Raw genomic sequence first — 20,524 nt, 5'->3', positions numbered from 1 at the left:
ATAGTTCAAAGTCAATTTATTATCCAAGAGTATGTCTATGTCACATTATACTATAAACGTTTGTATCTTGAGATTCATTTTCTTGCAGCCATTCACAGTAGGAGAAAGAAATACAATAGTATCAATGAAAAACTACACACAGACTGACAAACACATGAGCAGCACACATATCTACTGTAATGAAGTGCTTCAAGAGGTTTGTCATAAACTTCAAGATGTTGGCCCCAGTAACTCCCTCTACAACTGAATCCTTGAGTTCCTCATCAGGATAAACAGTCAATGTAGATCCGAAACAACATCTCCTCCTTGCTGACAGTCAATGCAGGTGCACCTCAAGGATGTGTGTTTCGGGGGGACATCACGTGATGACGTAGGATCGAGACGCAGGGACCCAGCCCTCCCGTAAAAAGTTAATAAATTAATGTTTAAATGAAGAAAAGTTAGGCAATACTTTCTAAAAGTTACTTATAAACGACTCCGGACTGTGTCAAGCTATGCCTCAAGGAAGGAAGATGAAGAAAACTAATACCGGGAAGACTACGCAAGTTGGAACAAGAACAAGGCCCACGTCTACCGAGGAACCGCGGTCTCAGGTACATTATATCACCGGCGATACGGAACAGGAGACTGTGGCAACATTGGCCACAGGAAAAGACCACCGTGAGCTCCGCAAATGCGAAGGATGGAGCATGCGCAAACGGGAGCAACAAGAACTACAAAGCCCAGCTACCACTGCAACTGAAAGTGATAGCGAATCAGAGGGAGAGTCAAATCTCTCGGAAGGATCAGATGAAGGTGGTAAAAGTCCTTCTAGAAATATAGAAAAGACTTTGAGGCAAATAATGCGTAAATTAGACACATTAAAAGTAATTAAAAATAATCAAAAAAGACTCGAAAAAAAAATGACCAAAATGGAGATTATGCTTGATAAAACGACAAAGAGACAGAAAAAAATGGGAAAAAGAATTAAGGACTTGGAAACTACAACGGAAGACATGGTTGAAAGAATGGACAAAATAGAAAAGGAAAATACTGCTTGGACATCAGAAAGAAAACAATTTATGGAAAAAATTGATAAGCTTGAAAATCTCAGTAGACGAAATAATATTAAAATTGTTGGACTTAAAGAAGATATAGAAGGAGAAGATCCAATAAATTTTTTTCAAAACTGGATCCCTAAAAAATTGAAAATGGAAAGAGAAACTCCAATTGAGATTGAAAGGGCGCATAGATCTTTAAGGTCAAGACCTCGAGCTGATCAAAACCCACGATCAATTTTGATAAAATGCTTACGATACCAAGACAAAGAAAAGATCCTGAAGGCCGCTGCCCAATGTGCCAAAAATAGAAACGGGCCACTGATGATAGCAGGGAAACCAGTTCTATTTTATCCTGATATAAGTTACAACCTGTTGAAGAGAAAGAAGGAATTTAACCCAGTGAAAAAAGCCTTATGGGAAAAGGGTTATAAATTTACAATGCGTCATCCAGCAACACTGATAATTTTTTTGGAGGAGGGAAATTTTTCTTTTTCCGATTATCGAAAAGCGGAGGAGTTTGTACAAGAACTTCCATCTATTCGCTAATTACACATAGAGGCTTCCAAACGTAATGGATTAAAGATGAAGATTGACCCAAGGAACAGAAGGAATGGACATTTATGGATATTATAGAAGAGAAAAGCAAAATTTTAGAAATACTAAATGAGAATAGTATTTTTTTTTCTCTTATACATATACTTTTCTATGTTGCGGGGGGGCTGGGAGGCTGTGGATCGGTTACTGCGGGATTCACGTGTGTAATCATGGCGGTTGCCATGACCCGTACAGCAGAGGGGGGTAATGTTGTGATTTTTCTCCACAACATTAGTAGGGGGGTATTTTGTTTTTTTTTCTTTATATTTTAATTTTTTTCTATCTTTTTGCCTGGATGATTGGTGAGGACACACATAGCAACATGGAGATTTTTATAAAGATTTCCCAGGATACCACAAAAGTGGAAAGATTAGGTATTATTATAGATTGGAGTAATATAATAATAAAAAATAATGACTAATCTACTAAATTTTTTAAGTTTTAATGTTAATGGGCTTAATGGGCCAGTAAAAAGAAAAAGGATTTTAACATATATTTTAAAAAAATGAGAACTCCGTGGAGCATGTGGGGATCTTCCAACATCCAGGCATTCCCTTTTATTTTCTTTCTTATTTCTTTAATAGGGATGTTAGGGGGGAGGGGTTAAGGGGAGGGGGGCTGGGTAACATTTTTTTATACACATTTATTCTGTAACTATTTGAAAACAATAAAAAAAATATTTAAAAAAAAAAAAAAAAAAAGGATGTGTGTTTCACATATTGTTCTACCTTCTCTACACTCATGACCGTATGGCTAAGAACAGCTCAAGTATCATCTATAAATATGCTGTTGACACCATTCTGTTGGTAGAATCTCAGATGGTGACAAGTAGGCACACAGGAGTGAGATAGATCAGCTGCTTGAGTGGTGTCACAATAGCAAAGTCACACTCAACATCAGCAAGACCACGGAACTGATATGCACTTCAAGACGTGAAAGTTGGGAGGACACACACCAGTCCATGTTGAGGAATCAGCAGTGGAAAGGGTGATCTGCTTTAAATTCCTGTGGGTCAACATCTCACAGGATCTATCCTGGGCCCAAAACATTAGTGCAATCACAATGAAGGCACACCAGTGACTATAATTCATTGAGGAAATTTGATATATCACCAAGATTTACACCAGAAAGAATTCTAAATGGCTGTATCAAGCCAGTATGGAGGTCAGGCAGCATCAATGAAGGGGAATACACAATCAACATTTCAGGACATGCTCTCTTCTTACTACTGCCTTTGAGGAAGGAGTTACAGGAGTCTGAAGATCCACATTCAATGATTTAGAAACAGCTTCTCTCTGCTATCAGATGTCTAAACAGTCCATGAACCCATAAATACTACTGTTATTCCATTTTATTTATACTTTTTTTTGCAATTTATGGATTTTTATGTCTTTTGCACTGTACTTCTGCTGCAAAAACAACAAATTATGTGTTATGGCAGTGATAATAAATCTGATTCTGATTTTTCTTAGCTACTTGGAAAAGAAAGGTAATTTTTGTCAAAATTAATTTGGGTACCGACCTGAAGCTACTGTCAAAATATAAAGAACTATGTTTACAAATTATAAGCAGGTAAGCTCACTACACAGTAAAGAAATGCACACAGACACAATATTATTTAAATATACAGTAAAATGTGACAAAAGTATACAGCTGATTGATAAAAAAGAGAAGTTTTCGTAGTCCTATAATTCAGAACACTTCTCCCTTCCAATTAAAGTTCAAAACCACAATCTGTGAATCATATTGGTGCGAAGTGTCCGACTTGAATCCCCAGTTGTTTTCTGGCTTCCAAAAGAAAACTATACACATAGCATGAGACTGTAACGTGATATTCTGCAAGGCATAATCTGTGTTATTCTTCATTTTTTTTTATGTCAGCTATAGTTTAAAAGACCATTGTTTACCTCTCAGCTCCATACATCAGTTGTCCCTAATGAGATCACATTTCCATTAGAACATTCAGCAGGGATCCCCTTTGTTGCTTGTTTCTTTGCATTAGCTTTTGAAATGCTGGCAACCAGTATTCATGTGAATCAAGACCTTCAAACCACAAGCAAATAACTTGTGGTTGAACTTCTTTCATGATTCTTAGTACAATGAAAATCATAAACAGCAGCACAGTCCGGTTTGATTGAGCAACCTGCGTCTATGCTGTAAATTCTACCTAATGCATGCAGAATGATAGCTTGGGTTTGTTCTTAATGCAACACTATTAACCTGTATGTTATGGATCAAATTTAATGTCACTATTCTTACATTATCCCTGTGCTTCAGCATCATCTTCCACCTTGGTAATTGCAATTCAAAAGATGAGAAAGGAAATTGAAATCAGGTATGAGCTTACCTCTGATGTTTGGTCTGACACCACCACTCCAAGCATATTGGCTTCTATCAGCTGTTGTAAGAGCTGTACTTGAGCTACACTGAGGAAGAAATCCAGACTTGTGGTAACGTTGACTTCCAGTGAATGGCCGCACACTACTATTTCCTACAATGGTATTGTACAAACCATTACAATCTGATTTCCTGCATAGTAGAGTCATATGAATGTTTCAAAACAAGAATACCAAAATTAAAGTTGAAAGTTTATATGTGACACATATATAATAAAAATGTAATAAATTCAGATCTATTTATCAGGCAGTTATTAATTCATAGAAATTTTTTCCAGACTTTAGGAATGGGACTCATTCCCCACTGGCAGTCAGTCATATCAGAGTTGACCTATTAACTTCTTGCACCCACCCTACTTCTTATATATCTTATGATAGTAAATTTGTTCAATCTCTATTTAGAAACTTCTTAGTTTCCTTCAGCATCCTTGCCCCAATTAGTTTTTAGGGAAGGAGTGACCAGATTTCCATTACTTTATTTGGTAGCTTCAGCTTCTAAGAGCAAAAGGAATTCTTTGTAAGTTGAGCTGGATGCAATTATAAAGTAACTGGGCAGTCAAGAACTCATCTTTCTTTTGCAAAAATAGAATTTGTATAAAAATTGTCTATCAAATATGCAGTTAACATTTGAGAGAATTAACAGAATATTAACAAGTAAAATTTGACATTAAGCCACAACAAAAATTTAGGGCAAATAACTAAATGCCAGATTTGACCTGTAAATTTAGTGACAAAACTATAGTTCACTGACAACAAAACAACTAAATTCATGCAGAAATGGAAAAGGGGATTAAAAAAGAAAAGTCAAAGCAACTTTAGTAGATGCAGAGTCTAGATAATTTTAGATGGCAGAGAAAGCAGTTCATTAAAACTCACATTACTGACCTCAGTCTGTGCATTCTCAGGTGAGAGCTTTTTGAAAAGAATGGCAGGGGCAGCTGTTATTCGCAGACTGAAGTCTGTCAAAATTGGAGTTAAGATTGCCCTTCGCTCTTGATGACGACGAATACTGTGCAAAAAGACATATAATAATGCAAAGTTATTATTCCTCTGCATCAACTTAGTTATAGACCAGTTGTCAAACTGGCAAATTAACACAGTGACTCACACGAGGAAATCTGCAGATGCTGGAAATTCAAGCAACACACACAAAATGCTGGTGGAACGCAGCAGGTCAGGCAGCATCTGTAGGGAGAAGCACTGTCGACGATTCGGGCCAAGACCCTTCGTTACGACTAACTGAAAGGAAAGATGGTAAGAGATTTGAAAGTAGGAGGGCGAGGGGAAAATGCGAAATGATAGGAGGGGGAGGGGACTCAGTGACTCAGTTAATTTCCAAATAATTAAATTAGATTGTTGGACCTAGCCTTGCTTACACTCCATAAACGAGTCACAGCTTAATAACTAAGGTCAAAATATTTACTGGGGTGGGTTGTAGAGATGAGAAAAGTGGGTTAGTGGTGCACAAAATCCCTGGTTTCGGTATATTATAGAGAGTCACACTCTCTTATCAGCCCAACTGACAGATTTGGCATCCTGTAGGGCAGGAAATAGTCAGAACAACCCATGGGAGGAAGAACGTCCAATCCATGGCCCAAAAGGGTTCTGGTCCTGGACACCAAATATTTTTGGATAAGGTGATATGTCAATGATATGGTAGTTTTGCCTGGAAACCCTCAATTCATAAAGAGTGATGTACATAAAGACAGTTCTGCTCTCCTTAGATTTATTAATATATTCAAAACGTGAAACCATCTTCCAGTTGTGGATTGTCTAAACACATCTTGCCCCATGGAAGTAAAATCTTATCTGAAAGAATTCACCTCATATGCTTGGTCTTTTTCCCCATTTAATGTTCCAATATTCACCCAACCTTCTGAGTTAATTATACTAAAATTCCCTCAAGCCAGTCAACAATTTGCTCTATTATTTAGTAAAACAGGTGCCCATATTTTTCAATCCAAAACAGGAATGTAGTATGAAGAAAGCCACAGAAAATAATTGAAAAGCGAAGGAAGTTCAGCATAAGAAAAACAAACTGTTCCCTTTTGTGGGAGAATCTAGAACTCCAGGGTCACTGTTTGAAAATATGAGACTGTTCACTGAGACGGAGTTGAGTAAATATTTTTTTCTCTCACGAGTCTTTGGAACTCTCTTCCATAAAGGCTTTAAAATCAACACTGAGATAGATAGATACTTGACAAGCAAGAGGTAGTGAAAATTTAGTGTGAAGAGGCTGAATGCACTTACAAAAAAATCAATATGAATTTATTAAATGGCAAAGCATGCTGAAAGAACCAGTGATTTGTTTCTAACTTATACATTTGTTTGTTCATATCTCTATGTTGAATTCCTCCTCAGGATGGAAGTCCTTATTATTACAATAACAAGCATTTTTTTCTTGAAGAATGAACTAAAGCCTTTTTTTACTCAAAATCAAACCTGACATACTGGGGCAGTCCTGAACTGGTTGAGGTATTGTCCTTCAAATAAGATATTAAACAGAAGACTCATGTGCCCTACCTTAAGATCTCACTCAACTATTTTGAAGATAAACAGGGGACATACCCAAAGAGCTCTGGTCATCATGTCATCTCTCAAACAACATCTGCAGAAACACAATACCTACTCAATATCACATTCCTGCTTAAGCTGGCTTGTTAAGGAATTGGAATATAACTTTCAGACTGAGATATAGTGAAAAAATTTGTTTGCATGCCATCCAAGAAGATCATGCATACATAAGTATGCCAAAGTAGTGTAAAAAAAAAGTAGAATGCAGATTGTACTACAGGAATTGCAAAGAAAGGGCAATACAGGTAAACAAATGAAGTGCAAGAACCATGATTGGGAGAACAAGAATTCATCTTCAGCATATGAGCGATCCATTCATATGATGACAGCTGGATAGAAGCTGTCATGGTACATGTGACAACAATAAACCAATTCCTTGAGTCTGGTGGTGTGTGCTTTCAAGTTTTATATCTTCTGCCTGTTGGCAGAGGAAGGAAGAGAGAGCGACCAGGATGGGAGGGGTCACTGAATTTATTTTTGGGGAATTGATATAATGATGACTTTTCTTTGTAAATTCTTGTAGCAAATAGCATCAATAGGGTTAAAATTGGTCTCAACTGAAGACTGAAGGAATGATAATTGCATTAAAAATATATAATTCCAAAAGTCCTCTTCTGTTAATGACCTCTTGCCTCAGAACCATTTAGAACCATAGAACACCACAGCACAGAAAACAGGACATTCAGCCCTTCTAGTCTGTGCCAAAACTTTATTCCTCTAGTCCCATTGACCTGCACCCAGTCCATAACCTTCCAGACCTCTCCCATCCACATATCTATCCAATTTATTCTTAAAACTTAAGAGTGAGCGCGCATTTACCACTTCAGATGGCAGCTCATTCCACACTCTCACCACTCTGAGTGAAGTCCCCCCTAAAGTTCCCCCTAAACCTTTCTCCTTTCATCCTAAAGACACGTCCTCTCATATCTATCTCTCCTAATCTAAGTGGAAAGAGCCTACTCACATTTACTCTGCTTATACCCCTCATAATTTTGTAAACTTCTATCAAATCCCCCCCCACCCCCATTCTTCTACACTCCAAGGAATAAAGTCCTAACCTGTTCAATCTTTCCCTGTAACTCAACTCCTAAAGATCCGGCAACATCCTAGTAAATCATCTCTGCACTCTTTCAATCTTACTGATAGCCTTCCAATAGTTAGGTGACGAGATCTGCACACAATACTCCAAATTTGGCCTCACCAATGTCTTATACAACCTCACCATAACATTCCAACTCCTATACTCAATACTTCGATTTATGAATGCCAGGATACCAAAAGCCTTCTTTACAACCCAGACTACCTGAGACGCCACTTTCAGGGAACTATGTATTTGAACTCCCAGATCCTTTTGTTCCTCCGCACTCCTCAGTGCCCTACCATTTACTGTGTATGTCCTATCTTGATTTATCCTTTCAAAATGCAACACCTCACACTTGTTTGCATTAAATTCCATCTGCCATTTTCTGTCCCATTTTTTCAGTTGGCTGAGATCCCTCTGCAAGCTTTGAAAGCCCTCCTCGCTGTCCACAACGCCTTCAATCTTAGTGTCATCAGAAAACTTGCTGACCCAATTTACCACATTATCGTCTAGATCACTGATATAGACAACAAACAACATTGGTCCCAGCACAGATCCCTGAGGCACACCACTAGTCACAGGCCTCCAGTCTGAGAAGCAATCACCCACTACCACTCTCTGTCTTCTCCCACACAGCCAATTTCGAATCCAATTTACAACCTCTCCATGGATACCTAGTGTCTGAACCTTCTGAACTAACCTCCCATGTGGGACCTTGTCAAAGGCCTTACTAGAGTCCATGTAGACAACATCCACAGCTTTTCCTTCATCTACTTTCTTGGTATCCTCCTCGAAAAACTCTACAAGATTCTTTAAACACATTCTACCACGCACAAAGCCATGCTGACTATCCTTAATCAGCCAAATCAGCCAAATCCTTAATCAGGCTGTCCAAATACTTGTATATCTGATCTCTCAGAACACCTTCCAATAATTTACCTACTATTGATGTCAGGCTCACTGGCCTGTAATTATCTGGTTTACTTTTGGAGCCTTTTTTAAACAACGGAACAGCATGAGCTACCCTCCAATCCTCCGGCACCGCACCCGTGGCTAAGGACATTTTAAGTATTTCTGCCAGGGCTCCTGCAATTTCTACACTAGTCTCTCTGAAGGTCTGAGGAAATATCACGTCGGGCCCAGGGGATTTATCTATCTTTATTCGCTGTAAGGCAGCAAGCACCTCCTCCTTTTTAATCTCTATATATTCCATGACACTACTGCTTGTTTCCCTTCCTTCCATATATGCTATGCCAGTTTCTTGAGTAAATACTGATGCAAAAAAACTGTTTAAGATCTCCCCCATCTCATGAGGCTCCACACATAGACAACCACTCTGATCTTCTAGGGACCAATTTTGTCCCTTACTAACCTTTTACTCTTAATATACTTGTAGAAACCCTTCGGGTTTACCTTCACATTATCTGCCAAAGCAACCTTGTGTCTTCTTTTTGCCTTCCTGATTTCCTTCCTTAGTATTTTCTTACATTTTCTATACTCTTCAAGTACCTCATTTGTTTCTTGTTGCCTATACCTGCTATACACCTCTCTCTTTTTCTTAACCAGATTAACAATATCCCTTGAAAACCACGGTTCCCTATGCCTGTTAACTTTGCCTTTAAACCTGACAGGAACATGCAAACTCTGCACCTTCAAAATTTTGCCTTTTAAGGCCTTCCACTTACTGAACACATCCTTGCCAGTAAACAACTTATCCCAATCCACTCTTCCTAGATCCTTTCTCATTTCCACCAAATTGGCCCTTCTCCAATTTAGAACCTCAACTCAAGGACCAGACCTACCCTTATCCATAATTAACTTGAAACGAATGACATTATGGTCACTGGACCCAAAATGTTCGCCTACACATATTTCTGTCACCTGGCCTGGCTGGTTCCTTTATAGGAGAACAAGTATTGCATCCTCTCTTGTAGGTACCTCTATATATTGATTTTGAATTAGTGTGCTTTAACAAGTTATCTCAAGCAGCATTTTACAAATATATTCAAAAATAATTCATTTAAACGAAGCTTTCAATTTAGTCCTGAATTTGGTCGTGATGTTACACTGTACTCCACCAGATGGTACAAGTAAAGTAAGCACTGAATAATTTAGTTTGCTAATCCCAGATTCATGGCAGGATTTTCAAGAGCCCTTGCCCCATAAGATTTGAATTAGTTGACTTGAATTTCATAAGAATTTAGCTGCTGATGTAAAAACAGATCTTTCTTTACATCTGCAAAGTGGAATCTAAGATACACTTCTGAAGCATGTGGGACTTGATAAAAGGAAGGAATTGTAAGTTCTGTATAACAAAGTATTCCGAGACTCCCTTGGGGAGGAACTTATGAAGAGATGTGAGTAAAGTTCTATCTGCATGCCAAGTCAAATAAGGCTGGTCCACAACCAACACATGAAGCTTATAAACACTCCTTGCTGAAAGTGATCAATTCAAATGATTATTTTAAAGTAATAGTCATAGAGCACAATCGCATGGAAACAGGCCCTTTGGCCCACACAGTCCATGTTGACCCAATCTTCTGCTCAGTCCCATCTACCTGCACCTACAGCATAACCCTCCAAACCTCTTTGATCTATTTACCTATCCAAACTTCTCCTACATGTTACAATTAAACCTGCATCTATCACTTCCGCTGGCAGCTTATTCCACACTTGCACCACTTTCTGAATAAAGAAGTTTCCCCTGAGATCCCCCTTAAATATTTCACCTTTTACCCTCAATCCCATAGCCCCTAGTTCTAGTCTCACTCAACCTGAGGGGAAGAAGCCAGCATGCATTTACCCTATCTATACCCCTCATAAGTTTGAATACCTCTATCAGATGCCCCCTCATTCTTCTGTTCTCTAGGGAATAAAGTCCTAACCTATTCATTCTTTCTGTAAAATTCAGATTAAATTGCAGAAAATTGATAGGCACCCATTGCTCTGAAGGATGGTTCGCAACTTATGGAGTAATATGTAAAGCTGCATGCAAGATTGTAACGTGTCATATAGAAGAGTGGAATTTAAAAAGTAATTTCACAATTCAGAGATGTCGCAAAATGTTGCACATAATGGAGTTATTTCCGAAGTATAGTCATAGCTTCAGTGATATATGAAAGTAGAAGCAAAAGCAGACCAATTGTCCCTTCTAACAGGCCCCACCATTCAGTGGGATGACGGTGGGGGCCTCATGTCTTCTTGTGTGACTGTTCACTACAGTCCTAAAATCCTCCAATATTTTAGAAGCCTATCCTCATTAAATATCTCTAGTTCTTTCAACCTACATGATCATCTGGGATAAATACCTTTCAGATAAATAAATATATAGAGTGTTGTTTGAGGAATAAATGTGGGCTAAAATTTTGGGACAATTCCTCTTGAAACTTATACATTCATAATTAAAACAGAAACTGCTGAATACACTCAGTAGTTGTGAACCACAAACCAATAAAACTTCTCAGAAATGCAACATGTCTCCTTCCACAGATTATACCTGACATGCTGTGTTTCCTGCATTTTTATTTCAAATTTCCATTTTCTACATTTTATTGATTACTATTTATATTCAATTGAGAAGATAAATAGGTGCTTTAATTAATGTCTGATTCAAAAGAAGAGAACAACCAAAGTACAGTGAGATGGAAGGAGAGAGAGTGAGAGTGAGAGTGAGAGAGAGAGAGAGATGAAGAGGTCGACAGAAGTAGAGGTAAAAAAGCAGAAAGAAAATAACAACAATCCTTGCTGTTTCTCTCTCAAATAAGGAATCAAGTCTCCTCACTACATATGTTTTGTCATTTCTGAATGACAAGAAGCTACCGATTATAATTTCAAATTTGTTACAACACAGCTTATTTCCCAAAACTAAAATTTCAGACAGCTTTGCACATGATAGAACTAATACCATATCCATGGACTATAACAAAACATAGTTCATTCCAGTTCTGACTGCATCTCAAATGTGTTCACTGGAGATGTGTAGCTCAGTGTTAATGTGAACCAGCTTCCTCAATTTATATCAGGCAAGGAGATAAAGATAGTAATTTAAATCTCTAGATAGCACCCACTGCTTGATTCAAACTTTCTCTGTGGTGCTAACTTGGACTGCCAGTTCCTCAGCTCCCAAAGAAAATCACAAACATGTTTCCCCTCATTAACAGAATATCCGAAAAGGCCAACGGACAAATTGTTATGAAAGAATTTTGTCAAAGTTGGTCTGCACAGTGTCACAGCTAATCTGACAATTCTAACTGCCCATGTTCAATCTCTAGTGCTTTTGTGTGGAGTTTTCTCAATCTTCCTGTGACTATCTGGTTTTTTTTTTACATTCTTCAGTTTCCACCCACATCCCAAAGCTGTGCAGGTTGGTCACAGTAAATTGTCCCTCATGTGAAGTTGTGTGGTAAGAATCTGGGAGGAGTTGATGAGAATGTGGGGAGAATAAACAACGGAATTTACATAGGTTGAGTGTAAATGGATGGTTGATGGGCAATGGTCAGGGCTTGAGAAATCAGCAACAAGCCTAGAAAATGAAGGAGCAGGGTCCCAGCCACTAGAAAGTACATAATACCACTTATATCAATGGACAGGAGTCTGCTCAAGATTGGAAAGGCTGGGTTGAGCCATGATCTGGAACAGCCTTCTTGTGGGAGGGAAGGAGGTGATCAAGTGTAATAGCAAGACCCTTGCTAAATAATATAATTAAGTAGAATCAACATGGATTGAAATGAGGGAAATTATGTTTGACTAATCTATTAGATATCCATGAGAATGTTATTTAATAAATGAAAGGAAACTAATATATTAGGATTTTCAGTAGACTCTTAATAAGAACACTCACAGAAGAGCAGTGTAAAAACTAAACACACTGACTCTCCATCTGACTAACTCTGACCTTTTGTTCTTAGCCTTCTTCCACTGTTCCAATAAACATAAAGAAAGCTCCAGGAAGGCATTTTACAACTGACTTAACAGCACTGAATTCAACAAATTCAGATCATAACAATTGCTCTTTTATTTACCTTTGATTTGATGGTAAACGTTAACATAAGTTCGTATTTTCACATGGACACATCCACTTGGCCTGTCCTTTACTTCTTTGCATGCTTCAGTTCCCTATGCCCATCATCCTTTCTGCTATTTAGTCTCTTCTGCGTTAAGCAATGGACTAGCACTTGCACTACAACAGACTTGTCTCTGATTGTGCAGTTTTGCACTGACGGCTCATTTTGCATAGCCCCTTTTCTTCACTTTATTGTAAAACTTCAGCAAACTATATTCTTTGTGGTGTCTGAACCTGTGATGCTACTTCAGTGTACATGTATTGCACTATACTTGTGCATGTGAGAATAAATTTTACTTCATTTAATCCTAACTAAGGCTGCTCTCTCCTCCCCTTCCTCTGTATCTTAAACCTTATTTTAGCTTTAACTTTTCTCAGTTCCAAAGAAAAGTCCGTGATTTAAAACATTAACTCAGTATCTCTCTCTCTATAGATAATGCCTGACTTGCTTGAGAATTTTGGTTCATGTTTTAATATTAAATTTTCAACTTCTCTGCTGTTCTGCTTTTATCCATGACAATCAGGTGTGGAAGTTTCAAAGTTCAAAGTACATTTATTATCAAAGTGCACTTATGTCACCATAAAAAACCTGAGATTCATGTTTTGTGGGCATACTCAGTAAATCCAATAACCATAATAGAATCAATGAAAAACCACACCAAAAGGGCAGACAGCCAGTGTGCAAGAGATAACAAATTGTGCAAACACAAAAAGAAAGAAAAAAGGAAATAATAATAATAAATAAAAAAACAATAAATATTAAGAACATAAGATGGTCCTTAGAAGTGAGACCATAGGTTGAGGGAGGAATGACCCATTGTAAAGGTCAGGGTGTCATGGGATGGGTTAGTTTAGCTCACTGTTATGCAAGGTTTACTCATCTCTGTGCTGAACTGAGGCTGTGGCCTGCTGAATCATTTGCAGTGATGATTGGCTTCGTGGCTGTGGACTCACATTTGTCAGCTTCAGTTGTTTGTTTGCTTTCGTTGCTTACATGATTTGCTTTTGCTTTTTGCACATTTGGTGCTTGATGGTCTTTTTTTCACGAGTTGTATTGGCTTTCTTTGTTTTGTGGCAGTCTGTAAGGAGCTGAATCTCAAGGTTGTATATAGTATACATACTTTGATAATAAATGTACTTTGGACTTTGATCCTCATGTATGAATTTTAGCTGTCCAGATGCTCTAGGGTTGGGTGAAGAACCAATGAAATGGCATCTGCTGTGGACCTACTGCGCTAGTAGGCAAATTGGAGGAGATCCAAATTGCTTCTCAGGCAAGAGTTGATACGTTTCATCACTGGATGTAAGTTCGACTGGAAGATAGTCATTGAGGCAGATTACCACGTTCTTCTTAGGCACCAGTACAATTGAAGCCAAAGTGAGAGGTTAAAGATCTCAGTGAATACTCCAGCCAGTTGATGAACACAGGTCCTTATTACTCAGCCAGGTACCTCATCTGGGCCAGATACTTTTTGTGCGTTCACCCTCCTGAATGATACTCTCTCTTCGACCTCAGATACTGAAAACGCAGGATCAGTGGTGGGTTGTGGGAGTTTGCGGAAGTGCCTCTATGTGAAACACATATGGAAATTATAAAATTATGCTACTTTTAGGCCAGAAGTCAATGTAGTCCATAGGTCATAGAAAGAAAATAGAGGAAAAAGGAAAGACATTTGCAAGAATTTCACACCCAGAGATCGTGCTGTGATTTACTTTGGAGTAAAGATGATATGTATTCAAAAATTAACCTTTAGCTCAGATAAATCTGTGAGATGTTATTTAAATTAATTTAGCTTTTGCTGTAATACCAGAGCATCATTTTGTATTCAAAAGGGCAACGTGGCTGAAAATGCCTTTATTCAGGAAGCTATTTAGGAAGTTACAGATTTCATTTGTATCTATTTACAACAGTTGAAGGCCAGTTTCATGATCACTTGATGATCAGACAATCAACTAGTACTTAAACTTTGCTTAAGCAAACATGTCACAGTTTTAAAGATAAACACACACTTCCGCTTTTGGATAAAAGGGGGTTAATCACAACATACTTCAAACACTAATTCAAGACTATTTCCGCAACTTTCTATCTAACACAACATTCCAATATTACCACATATATGCCTATATAACTGATGACTACAAGAAACATGTGAGCAATAAAACTTAAATAAAGATACTCCATGTATGTGTCACATCAATGGCTAGAATTGTTGGCATTAGCACCAGCAACTGCACTTAAAGCTCTATGAAAGTCTGTCCCAATACAGTTCTGGCCAGTATTTATTTAGATATGATGCACTCATGTTAATGTATTAATTTACAGGTCGTGACCATCACCCTTCATGGCTTCCTCCTATTAATGTTCTAATGGAACTAATTTCCATTTGGTTTTATCTCAGTAATGCATTTCCTCTGCCCAGAGTTACTGAAATAGCACTGCAGTCCATTTTCTAATCTCTTCCAAAAGTTAAACAGTGAGTGATGAGTGGAAGGCACCTTCTAACCCCACTGTTTGATCATCCACCCTTCAGAGAAGACCACCTGTGGTTTGTTTTTTCAAACTACATATCCAGAATATATACAATTACAAATGCCTACAGCTTACTCCTACATAATGTTCTCAAATGAACTTTAATTTGAAAGCAGTTGCTGAACGATGAACTCTAAAAACTTAACTCCAAAGAGCCCAAAAGGTAAATCTCCACCATGAATATTTATTTACTTGCTGTCTGGATTGATAGAAGAGGCTGTGTGCAGTTACAGTAAAAACACAAAATCCACTTTACAATGTAATTTTAAAGGACACATCTGCTGCAATTTAAAACAATGGAAGGATTTGGCCTCTACTATTTGCAGTGAGTTGGAAAAACATTAAGCTCAGGTCACAAGTGGCTCCTGTCCCTCTCCCAGTTTCACCTATCACCTACCACCTTGTATTTCTTCCTCCCCTTCTCCCACCTTCTTACTCTAATTTCTCTTCTTTTTTTCCAGTCCTGATGAAAGGCCTCAGTCTGAAATATTGACTGTTTATTCTTTTCCATAGATGCTGCCTGGCCTACTGAGTTCCTTCAGCAACTTGTGTATGTTGCTCTAGATTCCAACATCGGCAGATTTTCACATCCTGTGTGTTACTAGTGATCACACAAAGGGGATAAATTTCAAGTAGGTCTTCAAACACTCTGATGCAAATGATGTCTTTTGGGAGTTAAGAATGTTCTGTATAGAATTAAAGAACATTTTCAAAGACTGTATAAAATCCAAAAGAGAATTGAATATTCCATAACCTGATTTAGAAAGAGATTTTAGAAATTTAACCATCAAAACTGGATTTAATAGAGGCTTCACTTGGATGAAGGGTTTATGAGGGAGAAAATGTTTCTACTGATGAAGGAATGATAACCGGAGTGGATAAATTTAAGATAGCCAATGGAGAGTTGGATATACTTTTATGTTGCTTGTTCAGATCCAAAATATACTTCATGAGAAGGAAGTAGAAACATTGTTTGAGAAGACTTAAGCCAGGGGGTTCATCCAACATCTTATAAATTCCAAAGACTCACTCACCTACTGGCCATATTCCATTCCAGTGCTGGATTCTGATAATTCCTTTCATTTTCTGCACAAAGTCCTCCTTTGCTAACTTCTTTTTCAGGCTTCAGCTGATCCCAGAAAGCTGTTCCAATGGTAATGGATTGCAGGTCAACTTGGTATTGCCTGTCTTCAACTTCGGATCCTGGGTCTCGCAGTATTCCCAAATTCAGAGCTTTCCTGTGGTGGATAAAAAACAGTGAGCATTCTATCTGTATCTAAACATTTAACAGAATGCCTAAGTAAAAGAGCAAATCATCCTAAATATCCCAGCGAAGCAAGTTGTTAAGGAAGGGATACCATTAAATATTTATTGAAAAAGTGAACTGCGTTCTCTAGAAATTGGGCTAATCTCCACATGCTTTCTCTCTGTAAGTCACACATACGAGTTACTTTGCACAGATTTGATGATGCTCATAATTGTTTCTGAGAGGAACTGTTGAACCTGGGCAATTCTAAGTGTGATTCCCCCAAAAGGCAATGGCAGGCACACACAATGATACAACATCCTTTATTTCTTCCACTGCCTACTTAAATTTAAGCATCAAGGCAAATGTAAAATCTTTGTTGTCAACTGATAAAATAAAAGTAGTAGTACGTCAGTTATGGTTCAGGAATGAGATGGCATTTGAAATTGGTAAGGAGTTTATTATTGACACATGTACAGATGCACAGTGAAAAAGTTTGCTTTGCATGCCATCCATGCAGATCATTTCATCACTTCAGTGCATTGAGATAGTAAATGGGAACAAAGAACAACAGAAAACAAAATAAAATACTACAGTTACAGCTGAAGTGCAATGCAGCAAAAAATAAGTTGCAAGGGCTAAGACATGGCAGATTATGAGGTTAATGGTCCACCTTTTTATAAAAGATGCTAATTCAGTAGTCTTATCATTGTGGGATAGAAGATGTCATTAAGCACGGTGATACATCCTCTTAGACCAGAGCTTCCCAACCTGGGGTGCACGGACCCCTCAGTTAATGGTAGGGGTCCATGGCATAAAAAACAGTTGGGAGCTCCTGTTTTAGACTTTTTTTTCTACTGCTTGAAGGGAGGAGGGAGAAGGGAGATGTCCTGGGTAGTTGGGTCCTTGATAATTTTGGCTGCTTTACTGAGGTAGTAAGAAGTGTAGAGAGGGTCTATGGAAGGGAGGTTGTTTTATGTGAGCTGCACTATCACACTGAAATTCCACCAATAGCATCTCCCAAGTACACTTTATATTGGCAGCTACAGTTATGTAGTTTAGTAAATGCAATATTTTTAAATCGATTGTGAGCTGCACATAATAATCACAAGCCCTTTTACCCACCTGCACCTCACAATTGCTTTGTACCAATCCTGGTACGAGTTGATCAGATGAATTCATTGTGTGGTGTGTGTGAAGAGAGGTCTGTCACACACCACAACAAACTGGATTATACATGGAGAGAATGTTTCCATTAATGGAATAGTCTAGGACCAGAGAGTACAGACTTGGAATAGAAGGACATCCCTTTAACCAGAGGGTGGTGGACCTGTCAAATTCATTGCCACATATTCATTGTGGCATATTTAGAGCAGAGGTTGATAGACTCTTGATTAGTGTGAGCACCAAAGATTATGAGGAGATGTCAAGAGAAAGGGGTTGAGAGGAAAAATAAATCAGCAATGACTAAATGGCAGAACAGACTAAGTGGGCCAAATGGCCTACTTCTGTTCCTATGATGTATGATCTTATGGCCCTTGACACATTAAAGAGCATGAAACACCCACCCCAAAACATTCACTTCCACAGCAGCCTTGGTGATCACAGTACTGTGCTAGCAAGGTGCATACTTATCCAGCAGTAGACAGCACAGCAGCTTTGCAGCAGCTCCAATTCTGAATGCAGCCATCACAGTGCTTTGTGTGTCAAGCCCCAATGTGCTGCTTTTAACATACTGCCCAGTTCTGTAAAACCTCTCAGGAGATCGAGATGGACAATAACTCTGTACACAACATACTGCATATTCAGCAAATCACAAGAGTGTGCACTTCAATTTCCAGGCATATATGCCTGAAATTATCACTGCATACAGTTCATACCATTAGAATTTGTTTGCTTAATTCCCAATTCACAACTGTACAAAAAAAGGTACTGTGTTTATAAAATACCAGTCCTTAAATATTTCAAGATGTGTTTAACATTTTATAAACTAAATATGTTTCACTTCTTTTTCTCAGGTGATCCCATTACAAAGATGATATCTTTAGTTTAGAACAAAACTGTATTCTGTTTGATTTAAGATATGGTAAACAGAAGAATTGTTAACCTTAGAACAGCTAAGGTTTTATAGATTAAAAAAGATAAGTAATTAGAAAAGATTGATCAGAATTAACATAAACTGTGTTATGAAAATTTTGTCATTTAATGCTGAGCATTCAATGCTTCAATGATGAGCTCACAGTCAATATGAGGTCATGCAACAATGGTTTGGTTTTTGATTTTCCCTTCTATGCCGAGAAGGGTGGTTAAAGTTGAGTTGTTAACACACTGAGTCTCAATTCTTTCATATCAAATTATCTCATGAGGTTTTGGCAACATACTGGTTATGAGATTAAGCTAAGATCCAATGGCCTGGGCAACCAAGCCAGGACATGAATCAAAATCAGGTTTATTATCACTGACTTAAATGACATGGCATCTGTTGTTATGCAGCAGAAGTACACTGCAATATAGCATTACAGTATATGATTTTGAATCTCACCCCACCATCAAATTCACAAAGTTATATGTCTGGAATTCTACAAAAGCTAATAAATCTGCTGTTTATAACATGGCTTCATCTGTCTTTGAAGAATAACTGAAGACCGATGACTTCTTTAATATCAGTTCAGTCCACAAGCAAGAATCTCATTATCTGATCACTGATCAACTTACTCATGTTTTAAGCCACCTACATTATTCTAATGTAGCTTATCTTACAACCAGCACAATATAGTTTTCTGGATTCAACATGAGTTCAACTATTTTAGGAGCTGGTTTTATTTTCTTTATTTCTTCCATTACCAACACCCTGTATTCTACTCTCATATAAGACATGAATCAGGCCACATTTGGAGTATTGTCAACAGCTTTGGGCCTCTTAGCTCAGAAAGGAATGATTGTTATTGGAGAGTCCAGAGGAGGTTCACGATAATGATTCCTGGAATGAAAAAGTTAACATATGAGGAGCGCTTGGTAGCTTTGGGCCTGTACTCACTGGAATTTAGAAGAATGCGTGGCTATCTCATTGAAACCTACCGAATGTTGGAAGGGCTAGATAAGGTGGATGTGGAGAGGATGTTTCCTCTGGTGGGGGTATCCAGAACTACAGGGCACAGCCTCAAAATTGAGAGGTGACCTTTTAGAACAGAAGTAAGGAGGAACCTTTTTAGCCAAAGAGTAGTGTATCTGTGTAATGCTCTGACATAGACTGCAGTTGAGGCCAAGTCTATAGGTATATTTAAAGTGGAAGTTAGTAGATTCCTGATTGGTCAGGGCATCAAGGAATATGGTGAGAGGGCAGGTGTATGGGGTTGAATGGCATCTGGGATCAGCCATGATGAAATGGTGGAGTGGACTCGATGGGCTGAATGGCTTAATTCTGCTCCTATGTCTTATGGTCATTTATTTGATCTACCTTGCTTTCCAATCCATTATACACTTCCTCTTTTGTTTGATTTTTCCTTTCTCATTTTATCTGCATCTTAAAAGTTGTTGGGACAGGAAATCACCCTCAATTATTTGCTTTAAGCATTGTGTGGCACCTTCTGTTTCTCAATTTCAACTTTCCCTATGTAATTAGCATTAGTTTCTTTTTCAGAACTTGATAATTTTCCTCTTGTTCAGGACTAAGTGTGCAGAGTCATACAGCTCAGAAACAGACCCTTCAGCCCACCACATCCATGTTAGCCAGCAAGTACCCATAGTATTAATCCTAACTAGCCTATAGCCTGCAATGCCTTGCCTTGGCAATTCAAGTCCTTGATGAGCTACTTCTTACATGTTGTGGGAGTCTCTGTCTTCACTCGCCCCTTAAGCAGTTCTGCTGCTTTCTCAGAAAAAACAAACTGTCAATATGATTGTGTGAAGGAATCTCTTCATTTAGCATGAAGACATGGGCAAGTACTTCTGCACACACAAGCAGTGCATTTGGAAATATGCTGATGAAATGCCAGAGCACA

General features: G+C 38.2%; 1 protein-coding gene across 6 annotated transcripts in view; it reads right to left on the bottom strand.

Moving 5' to 3' along the window:
• Positions 1–20,524, bottom strand: part of LOC140728102 (intermembrane lipid transfer protein VPS13B-like) — a 1,021,046-nt gene that overhangs the window by 216,001 nt on the left and 784,521 nt on the right. For all 6 annotated transcript variants that reach the window (XM_073046336.1, XM_073046304.1, XM_073046330.1 and 3 more), the window contains exons 31-33: positions 16,312–16,515; positions 4,916–5,039; positions 3,982–4,125 (exon numbers count right to left, since the gene is read on the bottom strand). In XM_073046336.1, coding sequence (XP_072902437.1) covers positions 3,982–4,125; positions 4,916–5,039; positions 16,312–16,515 — 472 coding nt within the window. The remainder of the gene's footprint in view (positions 1–3,981; positions 4,126–4,915; positions 5,040–16,311; positions 16,516–20,524) is intronic.

The sequence above is a fragment of the Hemitrygon akajei genome, chromosome 1 (assembly GCF_048418815.1).
Source record: "Hemitrygon akajei chromosome 1, sHemAka1.3, whole genome shotgun sequence".
In the NCBI taxonomy this organism is placed as follows: Eukaryota; Metazoa; Chordata; class Chondrichthyes; order Myliobatiformes; family Dasyatidae; genus Hemitrygon; species Hemitrygon akajei.
This window is presented reverse-complemented; position numbering and strand designations above follow the sequence as displayed.